Source organism: Aphelocoma coerulescens, assembly GCF_041296385.1.
Source record: "Aphelocoma coerulescens isolate FSJ_1873_10779 chromosome Z unlocalized genomic scaffold, UR_Acoe_1.0 ChrZ, whole genome shotgun sequence".
Taxonomy (NCBI): domain Eukaryota; kingdom Metazoa; phylum Chordata; class Aves; order Passeriformes; family Corvidae; genus Aphelocoma; species Aphelocoma coerulescens.
In genome coordinates, this window is record NW_027184085.1 from 43,184,071 (window position 1) to 43,211,487 (window position 27,417).

At 39.3% G+C, this 27,417-nt stretch overlaps 2 protein-coding genes across 2 annotated transcripts in view; both read right to left on the reverse strand.

Annotated features, from left to right (window-relative positions):
• Positions 1–7,373: 7,373 nt before the first annotated feature.
• On the reverse strand, positions 7,374–15,626 carry MINAR2 (membrane integral NOTCH2 associated receptor 2). The gene is made up of 3 exons (XM_069000767.1): positions 15,402–15,626; positions 8,357–8,602; positions 7,374–7,553 (listed from the first exon to the last, which is right to left on the reverse strand). Exons 1-3 carry the CDS (start codon positions 15,624–15,626, stop codon positions 7,374–7,376), a joined length of 651 nt encoding a protein of 216 aa, XP_068856868.1.
• A 5,687-nt stretch (positions 15,627–21,313) lies between these two features.
• ADAMTS19 (ADAM metallopeptidase with thrombospondin type 1 motif 19) overlaps positions 21,314–27,417 on the reverse strand; it is a 135,718-nt gene continuing 129,614 nt past the window's right edge. The window contains exons 22-23 of the mRNA XM_069002224.1: positions 24,441–24,618; positions 21,314–22,487 (exon numbers count right to left, since the gene is read on the reverse strand). Of these exons, the coding sequence (XP_068858325.1) occupies positions 22,336–22,487; positions 24,441–24,618 (330 nt within the window). The 3' untranslated portion in view covers positions 21,314–22,335. The remainder of the gene's footprint in view (positions 22,488–24,440; positions 24,619–27,417) is intronic.

Genomic DNA, 27,417 nt, shown 5'->3' on the forward strand with positions numbered 1-27,417 from the left:
GCAAGAAAACTAATGCAAATTTAAAGATTGAATGCCCTGTGCTCATTTTAGTCTAAGAACTACTTTTATAAGGCACATAGTCTTTCCCTTAGCAATTCACCACCAGGGCTAGTCACACACAGAACATTATTCACTAATAGCTTCTGTATCCAGATTATTTTTTATCCCAAGAAGTTTCAAAACTTTATCTTTCTTACAGTCTAGTAAATAAAAAAAGTGGGTGTAGAAAAGAGGAATCAGACTTCAAACAAAAGCAAGCACTCCCCACAACAAAATCATCCCCTGTTACTTCCACTATCTTTATCACTTCCCTTTCTGAGGAAGTACCAAGTTATTTAGAAGAGAGACCCAAACAGCTGAACAAAAAATACTGCTTCAGTATGGATACTTGTATGTGTGTTTTCAGTATTCAGTTGTGCTTAGAGAAAAGAAGCTTTAAAGGCTGAACAGGCACACACACCCACAGGTATTAAAAACAGCAGTCTACCAAATTTGAAGCAAATAAGCCCAATACTCAGTAGATTTGTGCTGTGTGTTGAACAATAACTGTGCTGCCATAAAACTTTCTGCCTTCCACCTTAACTCCACAATGCTCCCTCCAACAAGACTAACCTTACCACAGGCAACAAGAATTCCCACAGATGAACCCACTTACAGCTACAAGAGTTTCAATTTACTACAGCAGCTGCAGCAAATTGATTTTTGAGCTGAGAGTGGCCTATTGGAGAATTTCCAAAAAGAGCACAATCAGCACAGAGGAAACCCCGGAGAGAAACAAGCCCTCTTCAGGAAGGCTGGTTCATATACTGGATTGTCTGTGAAGCTAAATACATGGATGGAAAAAATAATGCACACCAACTCAGGAGCTGTGTGTTCTCATGAAAATGACATAGCAAGTCATACTGCTATGAATTAACCATCCTCCTCTCTCAGCCTAAAAACTGCCTGCCAACTGGTTACAATAATGCATTGAAAATATAACTGTGTACAGGATTTTTGTTGCTGGGTTGCCTTAGTAGAATGTAATACATCAGAGGAGAGTGTGTCCAGCATTTTTTCCTCAACCAGATGGCTTACAGTAAGTCTGGTGAGGAAAAAAGAACCCTTAATATGTAATTTATAACTGAATATTCTGACTCTTGGATTCCGATCAGCATTTAGCTGTATCAGGATCATTAGAACAAGTTTCCAGTTGCAAAGATTCACAGTCAGCCTCCCTGACTAGAAAATCTTGACAAGTACCTCTGTCAGGGAGGGGTTTGCCTGTCAGGGTGCACCACCACCACTGACCCGACTCGCTGCTCCCAGGGAGAAGTTCACTAAGAAACAGCTGCAAAAGGAAGAAATCAAGAGAGATAGAGGGATCTGGTCAAAAGCTGCTTACCTAAAGCACATGTTAATTTAGACTCCACCTCAGCTCCAACTTGAACAACATCTGTTCTTCAGCAGAAATCTGCCTGGAATGTATTTGTGTTTGGAGAGGAGGGGAGGGGGCAATGCTCCCACAAATCCTGAACCTTGCAAGTTAAATCTTTTACAGATTTAGATTCACAGACTTACAGATAAGTATTGCATGAAGAAATGTATTTTTCTCTACCATTGTTCTGTTGTTCTCCTTTCAGACAGTGGACTATAAGCGGGCACAGGCCTGTCGAACTTGACTTACAAGTGGGTTTGCAGTGCCATCAGGTTGCTGAGAAATTAATTGAACCATGGCACATGTCATGTTCTTACCTATGAATTCAGGTACCTGAATAGGGATGTAGCAATGTCTTAAGTCCAAACCAGTATCATGGGAAATAAGAGTTGGAACAGAGAAAGCCTTTCCGTATAAGCAAGAGCTCACAGACACAAGAGTCCTTCCTGCATTCATTAATGCATTTCTCCAGAATGTAAATAATCAGGTTTGCAAATAAACAGTTTATGGCTGTGTAGGTAAGGGCCCAGCAGAACTGTCAATCCACAGAAGTGCTCTGGATTTGCATGCTTCTTTGTCCATGAAGTAATGCTTTCCAGGAAATTAAAAAAAAAACTAAACAGATAATTCAAAGGGCACTTTTCACAAAGGAAGCTACATAGGAGGAAATGCTGTTGTTAAATCAAAAAGTGTAATCCACTTAAAATACTAGGTGCTAAAAACTTTTAATATTTGTCTTATGCAACAAAGAGATTATACACTTTATCTTACACCTGTCACTTTTTACAGCAGGTAACTGCTACTCTAACTTTTCAAATCTAGATACATCTTCTAACCTGTAAAACCACATGAGAAAATAGCTGACAGGAGAACCACATTTGCTGTGCTGGATGGCTGTCTAATGGCTGACTAGATTCCCCATAAATTTGTATTTCAGTGAATTACTCAATTTACAGGAGCATATCCACATAGAATAGATCCTTGAAGTGGATTCAGCAGTCTGGTCTGCTTCAAAATATCTCTGAACTAACCAGTGGGACATTCTCCTTGGGTAGGGAATTTTGTGGCACACCTTCCTGATCTTTCAGTGATAGATAGCAGGGATGCAGAGCATCCACACAGGTTCTGCTATTATGGTTATTCATTCACCATTCACACACCAAAATATCATAACTAAGGGAGTAACTTCTGACCTACCCAGAGGTATTTATATTATATTATATTATATTATATTATATTATATTATATTATATTATATTATATTATATTATATTGCAATTCACAACTCACATTGCTTCTTTCTTTTTCAAATCCTGATGTGACCAGATAATTTTGCTCATGGTAAACTCAAAAATGTTTCTTTCCCTCCCCTTTTTCTGTTATAGACCTTGCCTTCTGTAATAGGTGCATTGGAAGGAAAAAGATATTAGGCTGGAAGATGAAAACATATACCCTGCTAAAGCAGCAAGCCCTGTGAGATCCTTTTCATGGACAAGGTCTGTACTTTACTGAAGGGGAGTGGTAGCTGTAATTTTCCCAAATTGTGCCTGTTGAAGTGCCAGAACTAAGCAGGACTCTGTTTTCAGTAACTTTAGAGGCCAAAACCAAATAAAATGAGAATGTAGTTGCATATTTCTGAACAGTTTTGGGATGGGAAGAATGCAGCGAAGGAAGAGGAAGGCTGAACATTCTAATATGTTCTAGTGATTTGGGAGAGTAGTTGTACTGAAAGGCAGTAAAAAAGTTCAATCACTTAGGTATTTTTGAAAGCTAAACCTTATTTAATAGAGAAAAGGTAGTTTTTCTAAAATCACTTGTGAAATATAGTATTTGCCACATTATAAGTGGGCACAATCTGCAGAACTCTTACTTGCTTCCAGGTTGCTGCTGTGCAGTTTATAAGAGCAAATTCCTGCAGTTACTGCATCTTACAGCAAATTCCAGTTTTCCCAGTAAAAGGTAGTATTCTACCACAGTTATACCATTCTCCTACATCTTTTTAGAGGTGCTGGTAAGATGTTGTTATATCAACTTGGTGTGGTGTGTTAAAAAGTTTCACTGATTACATAGGAGTTTTTGCTGCTATTCTAGCTGATTACTATTGAAATAAAAATTTAAAAATCTTATTGAAGCTAAGTTTTCCACAGGGCTGCAGGAAAGGGACCTGGTGGTCCTTGTTGAGGACAAGTTGAACATGAGTCAGCAGTGCTCTGGCAGCCAGGAGGGCCAACCTTGTCCTTGAGTGCATCAGGCACAGCATCGCCAGCCAGGCAAGGGAGGGGATTGTCCTGCTCTGCTCTGCACTGGGGCAGCCTCACCTCGAGTGCTGGGGGCAGTTTTGGGTGCCACAATACAAAATGGATGTTAAGTATCAGAGAGACCCCACAGGACGGGCACCAGGATGGTGAAGGGTCTGGAGGGGAGGCTGTATGAGGAGTGACTGAGTTCACCTGGTCTGTTCAGCCTGGAGGAGACTGAGGGGAGACCTCACTAAGGTCTTCAATATCCTTGCAGGGAGGGGCAGGGACCAAACTCTTCACTTTTGTGAGCATTGAGAGTACTTGAAGAAATGGAATGAAGCTGAGAGAAAGTTTAGGTTGGATGTCAGGAAAAGGTTTTTCACTCTCAGCAGGTGGTTGGGCACTGGAACAGGTTCTCCAGGGAACTGGTCACAGCGCGAGCCTGACAGAGTTCATGAAGCATTTGGACAATACTCTCAGGCACATGGTGTGATTTTTGGGGTGTCCTGTGCAGGGCCAGGAGTGGGACTCGATGATTCTGATGGGCCCCTTCCAATTCAGCATATTCTGTGATTCTGTGAAAGTATGAAATTATATGTGTAAGTGTGGTGTCAGGGTACTGAGAGACCAACAAACGTAGATCACAGAGATTACGTACTGGAAACTCACCTAGAGGAGTTGTTTTATTCATGGAATCGTATAATAATTAAGGTTGTAAAGGACCTCTAAGATAATTTGTGCCAACTCTTAACCCAGCACCACTGTAATGACTACTAAACCACGTCCCCACAAACCATGTCCATACATTTCTTGAACATTTCCATGGATGGTGACTTCTCTGGGCAACCTGTTCCAGTGCATGAAAACTGAAATTTCAGAGAAGAATTGAATCCAAACCTTCCCTGGCACAACTGAGGCCATTTCTTCTTGTCCTGTCACTTGTTATCTGTGAGAAGAAGCTAACACCCACCTGTCTACAACCTCTTTTCATGCAGTTGTAGAGGGCGATATGGTTCCCCTGAGCCTTCTTTCCTTACAGTTTTTTAAGTACTTTTGGAATACACTAAACATTCTGTTCTCCAACCAACAATACTGATGCGAGTTTATTATGAATGTTGTGGGATGACTTGTCTTCTTCATTCTCTGTCACTAATGAATTAAAAGAACCCCAAACTACCCAAAATAATAAAACAAAAAGATGACAAAAGAAACATCACACAGCAATCTCTATTAACCAAAAGTTTAAATTGTTTTTCTACAAGACATGTAAAGTAATACTGCATTAAATGGTTAAGGGAGGATAGTCTCATATATTGTTTTCAGAGTTAGCACATGTCACAAAGGATTCCGAGGCTCCACCACTCTCCCCTTAAGAAAAGTCTTTGTCTCTCAGTCTGTTGACGCTGGTTGGTCTTTTTCCCCTCGAAGTATTCAAGTGTTGTTTATTTTCCCAGTACCAAGAGCACAGCTCGCGTTCACACAGACAATGGGCTCTCCACATGCGACCGCCCTCTGAAGGGCGCAGCAGCAAGCCCCTTCCTTCTCGGCGGGCAGGCGCTCCCGCCGGGCACGGAGGAGCCCTGCCGCCGCTGCCGGCGCTCCGCACGCCGCGCACCTTCCCGGGAGCCGCGGGAGCCGCGGGAGCCGCGGGGCGCCTCCGCCCGCCGGGCTCCGCCGCGAGGGGTCACCGAAGGAGCCCGCATCGCCACGGCGCCGGCGGAGCGCAAAAAGCCCGGCAGCCCTTCCCCCACCTCCAACAGAAACTGAACATTATAAAAAAAAAAAAAAAAAAAAAAAAAAAAAAAAAAAAATTAAAAAGAAAAAAAAAGTTCAAACCAGCGTCTTATCTCCTGACACGTTTTTCCTCTTTTTTGACTCTCCGCTAGGTGACAGCAGTGAAATAGGACTGAAAGAGCCCGTAGTGGACTTGTGGAGGAAACGGCTTTATGCTTTCAGCTAAGCCCTCACACAGTAATGCAGCTGAAGAACTCGCATTATTGGCTGTTTTCCTGGAAATTACAGAGCCCTTTGCTTTTAGGCTTCCCGCCTGCAGGCCTCAATAATTTACAAAAGTACGCCTCTGCATTGTATGCAATGCACTTAAAGCAAATGTACTTGGGCTGGAAAAAAGTCAAGTATTGTTGGTTTAATGTGAATAGTTACTTCATAATGACAGCTATTAGTCTTGTAAAATACTCCCAAGTTCTTACTTTCATAAACTGACTGGGCCTGATCTTTCAGACAAGAAAGAATCTGCGCTGAAACTGCAGCAAGGCAGGAGACTGAGTTCCCTTGTAATTTGACAGCGATGTCCAATTTTGTAACAGGGATACTAATTTTACGCATGTGTATTTAAATGCTGCTACTCTTCTGCTGTTGTCTGCATACCAGATTAAAGCAGTAAGCTTTTTTAGCTTGAATCTTCAAACTAGTTATAGTACAAGCTAGACCAGGGTCCAAGAAGTTACAGAACACACAAGAATCAATCATGGACTAGATGAGAAGGAAGGAATGAAATACACTTTTCTGAAGATGAATTCATCTTGAGTTAAAGTGCTGTAAACCTGGTGTAAGTAGGGCACATTCTATAATTCAGAGGGGACAGTACAAACCTCCTACCTTAGTTCTATTCCTGACTAATCCAAAGCATTTTTTTGTGGGACAAGAAGCAGACCTCGTATAACCTCAACTTTCCAGCTTCTGTGCATCTTCTCTTGAGTAAGGGAAATCCCTATCTCAATAGTATTCATAGCTCCTTAAATACCAAATACATAGATATAACTGGTCTGCAGCACCCAGAGTGTCTTTTCAGAAAGGAAATAATTACTTGAGGTTTTTCTCTCCCTGTTCACTCACTTTTTATTTCGCATGTTTTCATTCTCGTGAATTATTCTGAGGTGTATTATTTTAGTTGTCTGTGTGCTCTGAACATTTCATTTTGTTCCTTTAATTTACAAAGATCCTTTTTCACAGCCTGGTCATATAACTTTAATATTTTTAAGGTGAATTAATTCCAGTTTATACTCTAATACTCCACAGATTTTGTTCAAAAAAAAAATATTGTCACTCCATCTTTTGGGGTGACAGAATGCTGTATGTTGAAAGAAGATGACATAGGGATGGAAACGGGCCTCAGGCAATTTTTTTTAATAGAAACTCAGGGATCTATTTTCTGTTTTTCTTCTCTGAAAAAGTGTAAGAAAATATTTATGCATTTAGGCTGGGTTTTACTAAGTGCTGCATCATTGCAGTAATGCATTTAGTCACTAAGTAATGTGTTAATTTTTGTTTTATAATTCTTTGTGATATCTTGAGTGATGCTTTATAATGCTTTTAGATATTCTAAAATAGCTATCATAAAGAGACAAAGAGGATGATAGGTGTTTATTAGAACAAATAGTCAGCTGGTTGTCTGTACATACTGTATGTAACATATCACACATACTGACTTAAATCACTAGTCCAAAGAAGGCACTAAAAAATATAGAGTATAGTTTTCTTTTAAATTATACCCGTAAGGTGACATTCAGCCATGCTCAGAGTATTTGTCTCTTTTCAGGGTCAATTTCCTTATGCTGTACAGGAATATTTTGAAGTAGTGATGTCAAATAAATTGCGTTTGTGACCAAAAAAAATGGAGTTCAAATAAAACCAGAGAAGGGAATAGTTTAATAAAAATATTTATTGAAAAAAAAATTCACCATCATTTGGCTGCACTAAGTAAATAAAACACTGAGTGTGATTACAGTAATTAGGATGCAAACAGCTAGTACCATGAGCAGGATGATTCGGCAATATTTGGAATGCTTTTTTTCTCTCTCCTTCTTTTTTAACAAGGTATCATACCCAGGAGTATAAATATCCCCCATCCAGAACTTTAGTTCATTAGGATTTTCCTAGAAAAAAAAATCAGAAAATTAAATTCTCTCTTTTACACACAAAGTCATTAGAACATACCCAGAAGTATTTTGGCTATCATCAGATACTGATTAATGAATTTAAGACATCATAACACATATGCAAGACACTTCCACTTGAATGTAGGTTGTGCTACTTTCCAGATGCTGTGAATGTTCCACTGGGGAAAATTAAAACCACACTTTTCATCCAGGAACCAAAAGTAGGACACCAGCCATTGAAATGTGTTTAAAAAACCCAGAACAAACTATGTTGTCTTCTCAAGAAGAGATGTCACTGTATAAACACATTTCTGACTCTCTTTTCAAAAAATGGAACAGCAGAAAAAAAAGCCTACAACAGTAATCCTAGAAGTGGTTTGTGCCAGCCCACAGGGAGGCAGGATCCTGAATAGTGTGGATGAGGCTGAGAAAAATATATGAAATTTGATAACAGAATTTGCTATGAACAGTTATTAAAGTGACTATATAGTATTTAAGTGCCATATTTATAGCTCTTCCCTATGTAAACAGGGAAGCTGAGTTATACAGTGTTGCGATTTAAGAGTTTCTCTAGTCAGAGGTCATGTACTGTAAAATTTAAATTCCTGGAGTCTGACCAGATATGTAGACTTCCTTTCCTGATCAGACTCATGTTAGTGTCATGCCTGTACCAGAAAATACCTCTATATTTACTTCTGTAATCCCACCTAAACATCCAAGCGAGCTGCGCAGTGGTTTGTGCCTGCACAACACAGCTCACAGCAATTCACTTGCTCAAACGTAGCACAGCAGCGAATTACCTTTATGTGGCTGGCCAAGTTAGAGTGCAGTGACTGTCTGTCATAGTCCTGCACGGTCCAGGAAGGAGTCTTTTTCTTCTCCTGCCAGTCATCCTCCACATGGATATCACTATACAGTGGGTTGCTTTTGATTGTGGATTTCAGGGTGATGGGTGTAATGTGTTTCCCCAGGGATTTGTCTATTATTTCTTGACTGACCCTGTTCAAGTCTAAGCCTGGCAGCTCAGTGACAGCTCTCTTTTCTCTCTGTAAGACACAAGTTAGATCAGAACCTGGCTTTCATTTGCATTACCTACGATACAGGCCCACTTCCAGAATTATCACTTGTAATGCAACAGAATCGTTTTAAAACTACACATGCAACCATTTTGCTCCTTCTGGCAAACTTCTGCAGTGCAGTGAGGGAGCCTGACTGCTCACTCTGGACAGATTTCTTCCTTCTGGGGAAAGGAGGTGGGTACAATCTGAACATTAAGTTCTTTTGCAAATGTAAACTGACATTATATTGCCTGCTGGAAGAAAGCCTCTGCTTTCACGAAACAGTGCTATGAAGAACTGCAGTAGAACATCATAGTTCTGGTGAAAACCATGGATGTATGATGAAGCAGCAAAGATGTAAGGACAAAGCAGAATGATCACAGGGGAAATGGTGTGTAAATGACAGGCTCAGCTGGAAATGCATCTTTAATAGCAGGGGTGTGACTTGCAGTTCTGCTCATCCTGTTGAATGCTAGACCCATGTCAGGATGTCAAAGAGGCTCTTCATTTGACTGAGAGCACTGTCAGTATTCACAGGTAATTAAATATCTGAGCAGTCTCCCATTAACAAAAGCTTTTAAATAAGGCCTTTTAGAACATGTGGGTGTCAAGGGAGGAGGATGAAGAACAACCCTGGTGGGATCACATTTTTTGAGAAACCACAATCTGCCCCTTGAAACAGCATTAAGGGCCTCTTTCAGAGTCTGCGAAATAGTAGTTACCATATTTTTCAATTTGTAATTCACCTGTAAAATGCAATCAGACTCTCTAGTTCAAACTGTTCAATATTTATCACAACCTTCTGTCCCCGATACTTTCAATTAACCTGTCCCTGATCTGTGGTTCCATGGTGCCCTTGTCTTATACTAACACCTCCCCCACCTCTCAGGACTCCCAGAACCAACACAGAACACATCCATCCTTCCTCATTAGTACTTTTGTCCTTAGGAACTTTATGTTGAGTCAAGGGGAGCCTTGGCCTGACCCAGTGGTCCAGCAATCCCCACCCCTCTCCTGCTCTCAGAAATTACAAAGGTGTGGGCAGCACCTGCTGCAAGACACATGTAAGGTTAAGTGCACAAAATAAACAGCTGATTAAGAGGCTGGGTCCTGAGAAACTTACTTCCATGTAAGGACGAATTTTCCTGATTTTTTCAGTTTTACTGAGATCTCCAGCTGTTAAGGTACCACGGGCTGGGTGGACTTCAGCCACAAAAGGGTTAGGGGCATGTTCTGCTTCTCCTTCCGCCTTTCTAGTGAGAGCTCAGGGAATCTGACCTCTTGCACACTGGCTTTGGGAAATGCTTGGACACCTCATCAAGTCAGTGAAGGTCCCTAAGATGATAGCAAACTGTTGGCTTCTTCTGCTTGAATAATTTTCTGTTCACTTCATGGGCTGGTGAATCCACTTTCAGTGGGAGTCAGCTGCTGTATGTCATCACCCACTTCATGACTGCAGTGTCTGTGTGCATGCACAGACACATATACATTGGTCTGGGGCAGCCAGGTGTAGAAGGAAGTGTGAGGACTGAATTCCTTCAGAAAGCGAAGGTGGAGAAGAGAAAACAACAGGCTTTGTCTAAGAAACTCTACAAGGAAGCATCCTACTGGCATTCCTATCACTAAACCTTGCAGAAGTGACTAAGCATGTTTCCCATCAATAACTGCCATTAGTAGACGGGTGGATCCTCAGTGACCTCCCATCCTTCTGTTAGTTCATAATTTCCACATGTAGTTCCTTAGCCTTCACACATCCCCTGATAATATTACTTTTTGCATTGCAGTTACAGCTGGCACTGAAGCCCTCTGGGCTGTACTGGCCAGATTTCAGCTGAGCTGGTGTTTTTAACCGCCTTTTCTTTCTGATTGCATTTTATTTTATTTACTTTATTTCTTATTTAAGATTTGTCATTGACCTTAATGATTCTTCCCTCAGGCTTGCTAAATAGTTGAACTTGGAGAACATTTTGTTGAAGAACGCGAACTGTCTCACCAGGGGATGATTGGTCTCCCTAGGCTAAAATGTTGTGAAAAGAATGTGACTTGACAGTAATTTCTAAAGCTGTTTTAAATAAAATTCTCCAAAGCTTGGAATAGATGGCATAATGCAAAAACTTTTTCAGAAAAAGAGTGCTTTTATGAAGCGCTCTTTTATGAAAAGAGTGGCAAAACTTTTTCCCCTACTCTCTGAAGTACCTTTCTTTTCAAGGGCATAAGGAGACTGTGGTAGCTTGGAGCAGATGTAGAGAGGGAATACATTGGGATGGGAGACTGGGTTTTACCATGAGAACTAGACCGGAATCTGGGATAGGATATAGTTTGCAGAAATTTTAGAGAACAGACATTGAAGTGACAAATGAATTGGGAGAATGTACTTGAGTACAGCAGATGCTTGATTGTAAAACTTCTGCAGTAGATACGTCCTACAGACTAGTTAGGGAAAAGAAGGACAGAAACCAGAATCACATACAAAACCCAAATGTTTTAGGTCTAAGAAATAATACAAAGACATATGAAGAATATTGCATTAAACATAGGCATTTCTAGAAGCAGAGAAACATAAGATTAGACAATAAAAATATGATTGCTAGTATTAACTCTTGCAAAAACTACTCTTTTTTTCTTTTAAGATTCAAAACACATCCCAACCTTTGTCACAGACTCTGATACATGAAGCAAATGTTCAAAGAAAGAGTATTATAACTTTAGGTATCCATATCTATTGCAGAATTCATACAATATACAATGAATCAATGAAGACACTGTGAATGAGGGTGGAACAGAAAAAAATCAGAGGCAATTTGTGTTATTATTCACTGAATGGAAGGAGGGAAGAGTGAATACTCAAAGAAGCAGCAGTTTTGAAAAACACTGAAAAACTGTAGATTAAATACATTTGTGTAATACTTATTTAGCAAGATAAAAACCGCTCAACTCTGCAAACACATAACTATGTTTGATCTACATATAGCTCATGAGCAAGAAAAGATGCTATGGAAAAACTGTCAGGAAGGCAAGGATTAACCAAAAGCACATAAGGAGATATGAAAGACAGTAGGGCAGACAGCTCACATCAGCAATTCCTGAGAAGCCTGAGCCGGTCCAGATGAGGCCACGAAGATGATCAGAGGGTTGGAGCACCTCTCCTATGAAGACAGGTTGAGTGAGCTGGGGTTGTTCAGCATGGAGAAGGCTACAAGGGAGACCATGTAGCAGCCTTCTAGTACATACAGGTGTCTGACAAGAAAGCTGAAGAGAATTTTTACAATGATAGGACAAGGGAAATGGCTTTAAGATGAAAGAGGGCAGGTTTAGATCAGCTGTTAGGATGAAATTCTTCCCTATGAGGGCGGTGAGACACTGGAGCAGGTTGCCCAGAGAAGTTGTGGATGTCCCATCCCTGACAGTGTTCAAAGCCAGGCTGACTGGGGCTTTGAAGACTCCTGCTCTAGTAGAAGATGTCTCTGCCTGTGGCAGAGGAGTTGGAACCAGATGACACTTAAGGTTCCTTCCAAACCAAACCTTTCTATAATTCTATGATCCTAGGAATGAAGGTTTTTTTAAGGAAGGAAAAGAAGGGGAACTGGACTCCTTGTCAGGTACTCCAAAAACTGAAAAGCCACCTGACAGCGATAGGAAAGAGATCAGTAGATGATTATAAAAACTTCAGCCAAAGTGACAGGGATATTTACAGAAAAGTAAATATTCAGATGGACTATTTTAATTTCTCATCGAGGTTACTTTTTGTAATGAACTGCTTAGTTAAAAAAGGTGTTTTGTCTGTCATTGGTAATGGAGTTCTGCAGGGCTGTGAGTGCATTATATAAAAACTTTTGTTCAGTCTCAGACTAAAGCTCCTGCCAACCTTGCAGCTGGCTCTTATTGTGGCCAGTTGCAGATGTCTAGGGAAGAATAAGGGAGAGAGAGTGGAAATACGTAATGCACATATGAGCCAGGGGACAAAGAAGTGACTCTAACCTGGCACCTAACTTACAGATTTTAAAAAACCCTCTTGTCCTGGTATACTGAGAAACAAGCAAAGACAGGACACAGGCGTTAACTCATATGTAAGGCCAAAAAAACACCATGCCAAGAAGTAGCATGCTGCTAAGATTAAATGCTCTCTGCTGTCTTCCAAAAATAGGGGAAAAAATGGAAATATAAACAAGAAAGAGAAGTCTGAGAATTGCAGAAAATTACCAGGTTGACTACAGGGGAGACATGCATGAGAAACAGATACAGAGGATTAATCATCTGGTGTGTGCTGGGTATTAAAACATACTGTGGGGCAGAGGGTCCAGCAGGACTGGAAATTCTCAGGGTGAGCAGAATGTGGTCAGCAGCGATCCATTTGCAGGAGAATGTCTGTGCTTTTTATGCTGCTTTTCACAAGGAAAGGCCAAAATTCCTGGACTGCTTTATGGTTTGTTTTAGTCAAAGTAGACGATGAAAGTACATGCTAAGCTGGGAAGCTGTTTAGTTTGCCTGATACCGAAGAGGAAAATGAGGAGAAAGAGCAGCAGCTTTTTGTCATTACATGAAGCTGCTTTTTATAATGGAAACAAATTTTAAAACTTATAGGTGGAGAAAACACATAAGCACTTCAGTGCATTTGAATTAAAGTGATTTTATAATAAAGGTTTGGAAGAGTCCACAAACACACCACGGAGCAGTCACTTCACAGAGGGAGCCCTGAGTAGCATTAGTTTCTTAAAAGAATATTGACTTCTAAAAAGGGAATTTAGGCTACTCTCAAGGTTTAATGACTTTAGAAATCTTTAGATCATGCACATATGTTCTGAAATTAATTCTCTCTCTCCCCCTATCCCCCTTTTTCCATTTCTAAACTAACTAACCCTTAACCCCATTATCTCTCTCATCTTAAAGTGAAATATATTATTCTTGCACCATTAGTTCTCCACTGTGCCATCGTGTTTCTTCTAATGTCTGGAACTCATCAGTACTTTTTCCTTTATTTGATTGTCAGCAAAAGCGGAAAAAGAACGCGAGCTCCTAAGGGAGAGAGAATGGCACAATGAATTTTATCTGGACAGCCTGAAATCTCTAATGGCTACACTTACAAGTATAGATTGTGTCCTAGGTTTAACACTTATAAAATATACCACATTGCAAATGCCATATTTGGAGACATGGTGAGTACAGACATTTCCTTTGAAACAGCCACCCCGGGGCTGGGACACAGAGTTCCAGGAAAACCTTCTCGCTGGTGGCGAAGAGCAGAGCACAGGTCAAAAAGCACAGGGCTCCCCCCACATTTTTAATCCTCCCGCAGCTCTGCAGCCCTGGCTCGGTGACAGTGCGTCCTGATTGACAACAATAGGGAGAAGGATCCCTGCTGTGGAGAAGGCTCTGTGTGTGGCTGCCTCCCTCCTGCACGAAAGAGGGGCTTGGGGGAAGGGGGGGGCAGGGGGGAGGGGCAACGAGGCCAGCATTGCACCATTCCCTATTGTTCGGGATCGTTCAGGCTCCGTCCCTTGGTTAGGGCTGTTTGCATGGGAGACTACAGGCGACCGTGTGCTCCCCGCCCCAGCTCTCCTTGGGGAGTCGCCAGCAAAAATTATACAACACGAACAGAGTGGCTGGAGGCAGTGGAGTAGGCAGAGGGAAGGGTGTCTGGGATAGGGGAGAGGCTAGGGAAAGTAAGGGGGGAGCATGGAAGCGAGTGTCGCGGTGGGAGGACTTTTGCAGTTGGAGGAGGACTGGAATGGACTCCGGGAGGGAGCAAAGGGGTTTAGAGAGCTGATGGGGAGAAATGTCTGAAAGGAGAGAAGTGCAACAGGAAGTAGCTGTGGGAGACTTTCGGCATCATTCTCCTCCCTTCCCCCAGGTTCAAGATTTCTTGGCTCTTGCTCTTCACTCCCCTGGGGAATCGGACCCCCACCCTAAGGATCCTGAGAATGTAGACCCTTCTCCATCACCCCCTCACCCCCAACCACTTATGTATGTCTCCATCCCTTGACAAGAACCAGACCTTGGGAGCTTTTTCTCATGCTAGGGGTGGGGAAAGGCGAGGGGCTCCCCGGGGCAGCGGGGAAGGAGCACTGTGGAGCAGCGAGGCCCAGAGGGGTGTGAGCTGATGCAGCTGTACTGCTGCTGATCCAGACATGAACTTCTCCTCCGCCAGCTCCAGGGCCTCTGCTAGGCAGTGCACGTTTACATTTTTACCAAGAAACTGCTGCTACCTCTATGTAATAACCTGGATTGATGCAGTCAGCATGTTTCACACTTTCAACGCTTGTCTTTCAGTACAACAGGAATGCCAAAGTTGAATGAGGAAAAAAAAAGGCAAAATAAAGAGGAAGTTATGGTGAGCTATGTAGATATATATGCTTGTAGCAAGAATCTCTAATGTCTCTCTAATGTGCCTTTTTATCAAGTTTGAGGGATATGACTTGACTTTCAGTTTTAAATCTGGGGCTTTTTGTACTTCTTCAGAGAGCATATTCCATGCACACCTTTAGTACAATTAATTGGTATTTGACTTCAGTACGCTTTCTGGAAAATGCTATGAAAGTGTTACAAAGAGCAGTAGAAAGACTAATACACTGAAATAAAGTCAGTGGACCCCCTGAAGAGAGTAACTCTTCTCATGGAGCCTGATCCTCGCTGATGTCAATGGGAAAATTTACAGGAATATTAATGATTCAGATTAAGAGACACAGGAAGCTGAAACTACAGCTGATGTGTCGCTGTCATGTAATTTTTCTCCTGATCCTTAAAACAAGGTAGAAAAATTAGGAAAATGTCAGCCTCTTTTAGACCTTACCTCTAAATAGATCCTATTGTGCCACCGTTGCACTCCAGGTAAAGCTGCTTCTGGGAATTTTGCCCAGCTGGCTGGTAAAAAGGCAGAGTTTTTCTCTAAAGATTTTACCTCCAGTTGCAGGAATTTATCAGGATGGTTGTTGTTTGGCAAAACAGAGAGGTCCATGTTTCTGTGCTGTAGAGTAATACTGAACACAGACGCAGCTTCTGCTTCCTGGCTGTGCATGCTCTTTCTATTATTAATGACATGAAGAAGGATACGACAGTTTCCTGAAACTGTATCTGACCCCTGTTTGGTATCAGGCTCACTTATTTCATCTACCAATGATAAAAGATTGTTTAGAAGTGGCAGAGCAGACAGGACAAGTGTAAGTGCCTAGCTTAAGTTTTCAGGTTCAAGGTCTAGTTTGATAGATACATATGTGATCATTAAAACTAACTGAGAACCAGTGAGTAGATGCATAAGACACTTAAATGCATACCAGCACTTCCTCAAGTTATCTGCCAAAAATGTCAAGCCTACAATACTTCAAAGTAAGATTTTTTTTCCCCCAGAAAATTAGAAGCAGCTTCCAGTCCAAAGCTTCTTTTCTGCAGCAGTACCAAGAGGCTCCATTGTGCTATGTGGGTTGGTACAATTTACCATGACATCTATGACATGCACTTTTTTAGGGTCAGGGATTTCTTTCACAGTCAATTCTTCTTGACCTTGGGAAATATTAGATTGTTTCAAGTAATTGATAACAGAAGTTTTCAGGGAATTGATTCTGCTCCCATTCAAGTGAGTGGAAAAACTCACTGTTACTGACTTGAATGGTATAGTCTCAGTCCCACCACTTCTATTATTTTATTTTGAGACTTGATATTTTCATAATCGTTTTATGATTCTTAAGTCCTTTTGACTTTCAGCTAATGAAATTACCCTTCTCATTATGGCCTCTATGCATAACTAGCAAAAATAGCCGCCTCATTTTTATTTTAACCTTTTCTTAAATATTAATGTTTTTCTAGGATGTGTTTCATTTTGATGACACTGTCATGAAGGAAAAGCTTTTGAAAGTTCACTGCTTGACATCCAGGAAAACCTATTCTGAATCAAATTTTGCTGAGAATTAAGACATCACAAAACTTTTAGCCCTGTCCTTAGACCACAGAATCAAACCAATTTATTTACCACACAGAAAATAGCTGAAATATAAAAATGAACTAAAAATAGTAAAACATTTTTTAAATCCTAAAGTAATAAATGAATACTTGGATATACTTGTAAGTTAAACTCCTTATTTACTTAGAAAGCTCGTAATTTTTCCTTGCTTTTTTTGGAGATTATTTTACAGCATATCTGTTTAAAATTATTATTCTGGCACCTTTCAAGCAGACGGTCAAATAAGTATCTGCGAAGCAGCCACAAAAGAGACAGTAGTGACTGTGTTTCTGAGTGGATGTGGGGAACCTGCTGCTACATTTACAACTATGTCTCCCCTGTCTAATGAAGCCCTGAAACACTAATGCACCTTTCCAGTGTACCATAGGGATTACCATGAAGATGATGTCTTAGACTTACCATGACACAGTGTTCTCACTTTTTCACTGTGCAGAGCTATGACAGTAATTATTTTTGTTCTAAAGTATGTGGGTATATACAACCATGACTTCTTAAACATAGGCTTTCCAGTATCTCTCAAAACACAGGGGTTCTGTGCTACTGTAGCCTAAGATGTGGTGTGCGCCTGTGTGAATTTACATACCAACACTGCTTCATTAGACATAGGAACATAAAAGACATCTCACTATGTCAGACCTCTCCCAGTCCCAGGATCTATCACTCTGTTTAAAAAGGGCAAGAACAAATGCTGTTTAGGGAGACAGTGTATACCTGGCTACTTTCTGCTGTTCATTCTTCTAGTCCCTCAGAAGACATACTTTTTTTTTTTTTTTTTTTTGGCTGAAGTATCTATTTCCCAGGCTTTTTTATTATTTATTTATAAACTTGTTGTCTATAAAGCCATCTAACTGCTTTTCAGCTTTTCTGATAGTACCTCCTTCAGAAGCAAGCTTCAGAACCTCATGACCATCTGCCTAAATTGCTTACTTTTATGTCTTTTAAATTAATTTCCATACTAGACATATCATGGTGCGCTCTTTGCAGTACTGCAAAGTTTTAAGAAGAGATCCCCATGTAGTTTATCCATTCAGGATTTTTTTAACCTATAATTATCTCAGTCTCTTTCTTTTCTATCTGAATTACCAACTTTTTTAATCTCATCTCATAAACCATCTAGTCTATCTCCTTGCTCGTTTATTTTCCATTTTCAATGTGTTACACTGTAATTCCACTAGATTTTTCATAAGAATACAGCAACCATAAATGAAAGCAATGTTTATGTTGTGGTTACACCAGTTCCAAAAATGGGAAAAATTATGTCTTCTCTTCTGACAACATCCCTCAGGTTTTGGTGCTTTTTTCCCTGCTATTCTCATAGCAGTTAGTAACTCTCGTGGAGCTAGTAACTTCAGACCACAGAAACAAACGATGCCGTGATTTTTCTTCACTTCTATGACTGCCAGTTGCAAGTTCAGTATCTCATAGGAATGGTTCAGGCTATTTTTCATAGCTATAATACTTGACATTTAACTACATCATAGTTTTTCAGCTAATGTCTTGTCTAACCACTCAGTTTTATGTTTCTTGCCAATTGAGGCAGGAGTTAACCAGTAGAGCTTAATGTCACCTGTGGAGATGGAGAACTTAGTTTTTACTCGTCCTCATGCCATGGATGAAAATGCCAAAAAACCTAATCCCTTAGGGAACCATACCACTGACTTCTCCCCATCCTGAAAGATGACCATTTTGCTTCCAATCCTTTAATCCTTTCAAGCCATAAAGATTGCTTCTGTTGTCCTGTGTGAATGCAGTTTGCTGAATATCCTGTAATACTGAACTTTGTCAGAGATTTCTGTGTCCAGCAGATCCTCTTTGCTCTGTTCACAACTGAAGCCATGCTGACTCTCACCCAAGAGCCCATGCTTATCCAGGTGCCCAGGGATCTTACTTTTTTTTTGTTGGCTACTATGGCACTAGGAAAGGAACTCAAGACTCCCTAATCTGTAGGTCAAGGGGCTGCCTCTTCTACAGGCAGTAATTATACTGCAGTCTCCCAGTCCTCTGGCAGAGTGACTCTTTACAACGACAGCTTAGGCACCATGGCAGGTGGCTCTGATACAAATTTCCCTGTTGTGTTCTTCCAGTATTCTCAGGTGACTGCCACCCTAAATACTGCTAGCATATAACATACTTAATTGGTCTTACTTTACTGTGTATTTCTTTCAGCTTGATCCAACTTCTCTGACATCTCTGCTGTAAGGAACCCTGCGACCTTTCATCTGGAAAGGCCAACAAAAGTAATTTACTGAACTTCTCTTTCATAGCTTTATCATTCCTGACTGTCCCTTTCACCCCTGTGTTATCAGATGGTCCCACCGTCTCCCCATTTGGCTTCCTGGTTTGGATGTTTTTCAAGTTCCTTTTCTATTAGTTTGCATACCTTTTTTACAGAGCTCTTTAAATGAGTGTATCAAGTTTTCTTTTTACAATTGATCTGTTAGGTTTTAGGGCCTCCACTGGTCTCATGATGCAGGCAAGATTTCTATTTTTAGTATATTTTTAGAATATACAAATGGCTGCTGTCATACCTTCTGTCACTGAAGAAGATAATGAAAACTGAATGGAAAAAATCCCAGACAACCCAAAATGAAACCCACTTCCTCCAGAACAAAGCAGCAATTTCCCTTCAGAATAAATGACAATGCAATTAAAATTCAGGTGTTTCTTTAAGAAAGTTATGACAGGTGGTAGCTATTGTAACTTTTGGTCACTACTCTAGCTGGCCAGCACATATGTGGGAGGAGGAAGTAAGCCTGCTGTGAACCAGCCTAGCACAAACCCTGTGTACCACTTAAATCCCACTTAATCCAACAAAATAGAGTCTAAGTGGTTTTTAATTAGCAGAGAGGCCTCCTCTAGTCCTTAGCTAAGAGTGAATTTCACCTTTACACGCCAGCTGAACTTGACTGATTTAACACTAATTTGTTGAACTGTTACATATCCATCAGGCTGGAAGGAAAACATATTAATGCAGAGGGATGGGTGTTGAAAAAGAAAGAACAAATTAAAAAAAACCTAGTAAACTCTGGACTGTCCATGCCTGCATAAGGCTATGGATTGCCTGAACACAGCTGGAAAGGGCTGCCTGCTGCCACGAGGTCTATGGAAAAGCTCTGCAGGGTTGGCATATGCCTGCCCTCCTCACAGCATGCTGTGGCTCAAGCCATAGCCTGGGCACATTTTCAGAATGTCCTTGTAATTTTCTGATCAAAGGGGAATTTTGGTCTGTACTGCTCCTCTGAATGATGATAGAATATAATAAAGCAGTAAAATAAACTTGTTTTAAAATTCATGCAGAGAAGGAAGAGGTATATTTGCTATTTAGACACAAAACTGCTTCAAAATCACTCACACACATTTAACTAATAGTTTTGTACAACAGATGCTAAAGGAATCAGAACCAGAGTTATCAGCACTATAACATCCTGATTTTACTCATTAGATTTTAAAAAAACATCATTTCAGACCACAACTTTCCACCCCTGACTCCCAATCAAAAGTACTTTCCTTTTATGATGTTCTTACAGAGGTGATGGGAGGATGATTTCAGCAGAAGTCACTCATCTGTTTTTGACAGATACAGGCAGATTTAAAACTCACTTTTTAAATTTTGTGATTAAGATGACATTCTTCTTAGTGAAATATTCAAAATCAGCAGAGCATAAACATTTAGAACTGTGAGGATAATATCACCGGCTGATAAAAAAATTTCCTCTGACCCCTAGTCTGGAGGCATCTTTTTTTTTGCTTGATTTTCAATTGTGATTCAAGTGAGTGCAGGAGTATTACCAATATCTGGTGCTAAGTAAGAAGAAAATTTAAAATAATAATTGTTTCTTTTGCCTGCCAACTACAATAATTCTATTAAGACTTTCAAATGCATGTCTGTGACATTAAGGAGTTATGCCCAAGAGCAACTGAATATTCTGTGTATTTTAATTATACAAAATATAACATTCCATTATGTCGATGTTATTTTTCTTTTTTTTATTTTTCAAAACCAGAAGATATTTTATTTAAAATTATATACTAGCACCTCATTAAAGTTGCAGTTTTTGAATGCAGAGCAGTAAGATGCCAAGCCAAAGATTTTGATAGTACAGCTATTTGAAACACAGATGTTCATTTCAATGGGAGTTAAGACTGCATCTAAGTATTCTCTCTGGACAGAATCACAGTCTTGACTGGGGGCCTCAGTTTATTAAACTGTGTGGATATCTACATCACATCTATACAGTAGATTCTTTGCGGAGAATGAAAAGGAGCAATCACTTAAAGAAAGATGCATTCCCTTTTTGCTCTGAGTAGAAAATATTATGCCTTTCTGACTTATTTCTCCAGCTGTCTTGCCTTTAGGTTTTGCTCTCCTACATATTTTCAGAGCATACTTAAAGGCTTGTATCACAAAATGTGGGCAGAAGACCTACAGCTGACCACTTGCCAAGTTCAGTGGCTATAGCACTCACCTGAAATAAATAACTGCCTCTCCATGAAATGTTACTCTGTTATTCTCAACATTCCCCATATATATAAAGGCTCACAGAGTGACATGTCTGTCTGCAGCTGCAGAGCGGTGCCTAAGTCAAGAGGCAGAGAAGGTACTCGTACTGTAGCTGTACCTGCTGTGATGCAGGGCTCAATGGATTAATCTATCAGACACAGATACCCAAAAAAAAGAAAAATTAAAATAACAAAAGAAGCTTTACTTTTTATTGAAAATGTAAAAATCATGTGAATCATGTACAATATTTTCTCATAAGGAAAATCTTAGCTGTTTCATAATGTTTCACAAAACTGTAAAACATTTAATTTTTATAAAGACTTTTTCATTAGACAAAGATAAAACTAAAGTAGTATTACAAAGCTATTTTCTAAATCATCAACAGAAAACTGAGAATGTTTAACAGATTAATTCATACAAGTGGCAGGAGAAAGGACTCTTCCATTTGTAAATCTGCAAAAGGACACACAAAGGTATAGAGGGGCATGGGTTTTTTGTTTCAAAACTTTTAAAATTAAGTGACATGTTAAAACACTACAGACGTGGATTCATAGGATGGTACAAGTTCTAGGACTGCATTTCTCTACACTACCTCAAACAGTGCAACAGTGATTCAGTGTAAATCTCTACAGTGTTTCATTGATTTAATACTTGTGTTCAAGTATGTGTCCATGAGAATGATCAAAATCTCTACTTAGCTATTTTAATTTTCTTGTTTATAATATGTTATAAGTTACAGTAGAATATCCCCTTCAGTATGTTTCTAAATCAAATGAACTAATTTCACAATACATTCTGTAATAACCTGTTTAATAATGTTAGCTTGTTCACTTCGACATCTGTTGCAAAAAATACAAGATCATTCTGACTCCAAATGCCAAAAATATAATAAAATTTAAAAGGTCTTTATTTCCATATACAACAAAACTATTCAGCTAAATTAAAATAAATTCAAGATAACACGACTTTTTTGCAACAGATGACCTTACTGAAAATAAACATTCAAAATACTAGTTACTATTTTTTAAAAATTCTGATAAATGTAACCAAAAGTGTTCATATAAAAATTAATTATGAAAATGTCAGAAGATAAAACATGTTGGCTGTGTAACCAAAACCATTAAGGATGTCTGGCAGGCAAAAATAAATTAATTTGATTAAATTATATGTCATCTGATAATATTTGGTCTGAAAAAGCACGTGTGGGTGTGTGTGTGTTTATAAATAACAAGATTGCAGAGAGCTGACAGCCAGCCAGCCTGACAGAGGTCAACTCTTTTTTTGCATTTTTTGCGCATAAAAGTCCCTGCATGTCTCGCAGCATCGCTGATACCACCTCATGTCTTGACAGAGGTTCTTCTCTCTTATCACTCTGCAGTACACAGGCCACTGGTCTCCCAGGCACTTGAATGTTAAAGCAGCTGTGAAACAACAACAGCAAAATCAAATAAAAATTACTGTTGCCTTTACTGGTGAAGAACCAGGTAGCAAAAGAGACAAGGGCACAAGAAGTGTATCTGGGGAAGAGAAAGGGTAATAGACGTAGATATTTAACAAAAGAAAGAATCCCCCTCATCCTCCTGTTGTCAATATATTCAACATAAAAAATTTTTAAGGCCAGCTTTATTTGCAAATTGGATTAAGTTGCATTGAACTTAATTAGTTTAATGTCATGCAGCTGTCTTCTCATGCGAGAGTAGAGCTCATCTTTCTGCCTTGTTTCACTTATAATGCCTCTTACACAGTTTATCATAGACAGACCATGGTACTAAAGCTGTAACTTTGCACATTTAGTTATACAAGCTGTACCACACACATGGAATTAAAATGGGAACCCAGTGAAAAGCAGGGCACAAGAACAAGATATTGTCCAAAACCCATCACAAACACTGAACTGAGAAAATAACTCAATTTCAGATTTGAGTTAATCTCCTATTCTAGTAGAAGAGAATTTTTAAAAGAGCTGGTGGCACAATCCCCTTAAGCTTTCACTAGCCCTACCCCCAAATCAAAACATCTATACTGCATGATATGATGGAATGGGAGGCCAAAATTATCAATACACTGAAGAGAAGCATTGCATTATGTATTCTGGAGATATTAAGGTTTCTACTGGTTTGGATTCTGACTCCATGCTGGATGACATTGACCTGTAGATTACTAATATCAGTACCACATAATCCATTCCGTGAGGACAACATAGCCAAATCTTTTTTTTTTTCCTTGCACTTCACATTAAGTCAAATTTTAATTGACGCTGTATTTTTTCTGTGATTCTTTCTGATTCACTGGACTCTGTGACACAAAGCTGCTTATATAACCTCACCAGAGGAAAATCATCAATGATGGGGCAATGGCACCTTGCTTCTGAAAGACCGGCTGAACAGAGAAAGCTAAAGTACAAGGAGGAATCTTCAAATAGTGAAATAGCAAGGAGAGGGCCATAAGCAACAGCAAATTGAAACAATAACTACTGCACAGAAATGTTTAAAGGTTAAAAACCTGAAAGAGAAATACCCTTCACTGTCTTAACAGAAGAATTGCATATAGTCTGAAATGCCAGTCTTGTTTTCCATGTGGGAGTAATCTATTGAATAGGAAGCTTTATCTTAATAAGGGCTCTAAAAAAATCAGCTGGAAAGGGTGTGCTGTCTTACAGCAAGCCTTTGAATATTCTTGTCATGCTCAAGATGCAAATTAACGATTAGGAGAACTAATGGTAATCATCATCAGCAATGCACTAGGAAATAAAAACTACCAGAATTAACATCTCTGTAGTTACACAATAACATAATTTGCTTAAGAACAACAGAGACCTAAGTTCTGCCAGGTACAGCAAATCTCTTCATTCAAACTAATTTTCTTTCACACATCCTAATACATCAGGCATAGATGTAGACATTTGAACTAAAGACAAGTGGAAAGAGCTGATTGTATTTGAGAAACAAATAAAGGCCTCCTTGATCTCACAAACATCAAGAGAACACAGTTTGCAGATTTTTTAAACCGGAAAGAAGGTATTTTCTCACTTTAGAAAGGTTTGATAAAATCGAATCGGTGAATATATAAATATATAAACATATATATTTATAGTGTCTCTAATATAAATATATTTTCATATGGGATGCTTTGTTCCCATAATACCATACAGTCTCATAGTAAGTTCCTTCCTTGGATAACAAAACCATTCACCATTCTTAGTTGCAGTCTCTGCTGTACATGCTCAAAAACTAAGGCAGGAAGATCAGTCTCTGCACAGAATTTAAATCTCCTGATTATCTCCTGAGTCCTAGCCTTCTGTTTTTAAACAGGGATCATCATTACTGTATGAAGAGAAAGAACTGAAAAGAGATTTGTCATTTTTGACTGCTTACCTAACCTGGGTGATGTTATTGTGTTAACATTAATTTTCTCGTTGCATGGATGGAGATGACAGGGTCTGTAAGCTGCAGGCTTTTCTGAAGAAAAGCATTCATTGCCATGCCTCCCCGTGATCTTGTGCATGCACTGGATGACTCGAGACTGCATTCCTTTGCCACAGGTGACGGAGCACTGGAACACACAGAAGACACATTCAGTGGAAAGGTATTTTTGCCTGTAATCATGAACATGAAATGCCAGTCCAGGTGAATTCAGTGGCTGCTTCTTCCAAATTCCAAGATTTCTGCATTATATTGAGTTAGCTAAATGAAAATCAATTTTCAAAGCACAAATAAATTAGCAGTATTAATTGAAGGACTCATTCCCGCATCCAGTTGCTATCAAAGCCCATTTTATAGAGCCTGTGATGAAACTCAAATACAGCAATGTGCCTGAAGGAAGCAAAGGCTACTCTCTTGTACATGTATACTAATTTACTCTTATTAGAGGTTAAAGTGATGGAAAAAAAATTCACAGATACGAGCTGAGAGAAGAATTTTTAATAAAGCCATTAATTAACCACAGCAAAGATGCTCCTTCTGCCGAGCAGAGTGTATGCCTCCTGTCTTTGCATCATATCTTCATGTTTTCACAGATATCTCACAGATATAACTCAGCGTGAGACATGATGCCTGGCCTTTAACTAATCTTGCCATCTTGGTGCCACAGAGAATGAGGTAAGAAATGAAACAACTGAGCACTGTAACAATGGCAATACTCTACTTCTATCACAGTAATGTAATATATTAGAGTGAAAACTTGAACAGTGCTGCACAGATGCTTAGAAAACCTATTCCAAACAACAAAAAAAAACCCCACCAAAACAAAACATGCTTTCCCCTTCTCTGACTTTATGTGAACAAAATTTCCTAAGACATGAATTACTTTTGTGTGTATTGACACATGCTATTGCTTTAACTACAAATCTATTAAGGAATTACATATTGGAATTTCCTCCTACTCTCTAATGATTTTGACTTAAGTGCCCACACATTTCACCAAGTTTTAGAGAAATGTACTATAGAGAACATCTTCAAATACTAATCAATTTCTTGTAATGAATAATCTAAGAGCTCAGGCTGAAAATTTTGCCACATAATAGTGAAAGTGTTTTTCTAAATAATTTTAATTACATAGACGTTCAGAATGTATTTCCTTGCAAGGCTTCAAGAAGCAGCTGAAAAAAAACCTGAAATGAGACAGACAAGGAGAAGGTGCTATAACAAGAAATGTTTCCCACCCATCCTGTCTCAAGATGGAGATGGAGTAGTATTCTGCAAAGTATGAATAAACCTTGACTACTGGAAATACTAAACAAGTTTTTACCCTTTGGTTTTGTTATCTGTATGCTTTTGAGTGACACTTTAAACACTGTTACTTGGAAGAAAGATTTACACATGCTAAATAGGAAATAGAGGGCTTGCGTCCCAAAATGTACATCAAGAGTGTATATCCTAGTCTCTTGTACCTCTCTTGAGCTCAAGAGAGGTACAAGAGACTAAGATATGCACTTGGAGGTTTTCAGAAGGGACTGAACTTGTAACCACATGAAATCAAACACTGGCATTTTATAAAGGCAGCAAGTGGACTTGATTTTGCTTCTGTTCTCAGTGAGTCAATACAGAACTGTACCTTGCTGAGTTAATCAGATACAGCCTCCATGAGGACAGCATGTAAAGATATTAAATTAACAATACATAGTTGTCTATCCAGTATCAACCACAGTTTAACACATGAACAAATATATGGTTTAGAGAAGGGAAATCAGTTAGTACTGAAGAATTTTCAAAGTATGCTATCAACTTTAAATTTAGTATACTGCTGTAAAATTGTATGAGAAAAGCCTCTCAACAGAACTCTTTTTCTGGAATTCTCTGCCTTTTCTCTGTGCAGCTAGAAATAATCTGAATTCCTATAATAGCAAACATTATGCACATGGTCAACAAGAAAAATCACACATATACCTAGACGAATTTTATCCCCAATAGCAGACGGAACACAGATTTTAGTCTTGTCAAAATTCTGGCCACTCCTTAAATTCCTCTCGTCATGATGTCAGAGATATTTATTTTTGGAATATTTTAATGAAATTAAAATTGAGACAATGGAATAGCAAAATTAACAAAGGGGAAAGAAAAGACAAAATTAAAACTATGACACAAAAAGAAAAAAAAAGTGAGAGTAAAGGGAAAATGAAGGAGATATGATGAAGCTAATATGTTGAAGATGTCTAATAATAAGATAATCTTTAAATGTTACCATAGTGGTCTTAATTTAGAGTAGTATTGTACACAGTATTACAATTTTTCCCTTCAGTAGAAGATTTGCATGTTTTTCAACCAAAGTTAGAGGATGTCTGAGCTTGTGGTATTCCTTTTGTCATCTACAAAGGAGGAGGACATGGGCAGGTGGACCTGGTACACAAGATCTCAAAAAACACTTATCTGCCCTTTAACCTTTGGATATCCTAGAGTGAGTAGGTGCAATCCAGCCATCTGGAGTACTGGAGAGGAGAATGGGATTTGAAACACTAGACTTTTGCTAATAACATGGGCTCCAGTGGTTTATCTGCTAATTGATAATGCCAAACAAATCATGTAGGCAGGTGCCTTTGTGGAGAGCATTCTGGCAGCAGTCACATCACTCCATCAGACGAGCTCTGGCCTGAAAGTTTGTTGTGACTGCAGCTGACAGAACACCTAACAGACAGATCTCTCTTGGCTAATCAGTGTTTAGGCGCTGAGTTTCTAGGCAGAAGATTTTGGCATTAAAATCTTAATTGGAAAATTAATATCCTTTTGATAACTGAGCCTCTACTGGCCTTGGTGAGGTATTTCAAAGAGTGTTGTGAAGCATTACAATGTAGTTTTCCATCCAAAGATGTAGAGACACTGCAAACATTTAATTTTAGCCTTGCTTTACCTACTTTTT

Excerpts from the sequence above, each read along its gene's own strand:
- MINAR2 (XM_069000767.1), bottom strand. The coding sequence starts at position 15,626 with ATGCACAGCCAGGAAGCAGAAGCTGCGTCTGTGTTCAGTATTACTCTA. Across the intron at positions 8,603-15,401 it reads ACAATAGGATCTATTTAGAG|AGAGAAAAGAGAGCTGTCAC; the intron begins GTAAGGTCTAAA and ends TGTGTCTTACAG. Across the intron at positions 7,554-8,356 it reads ACTTGGCCAGCCACATAAAG|GAAAATCCTAATGAACTAAA; the intron begins GTAATTCGCTGC and ends TTTTTTTTCTAG.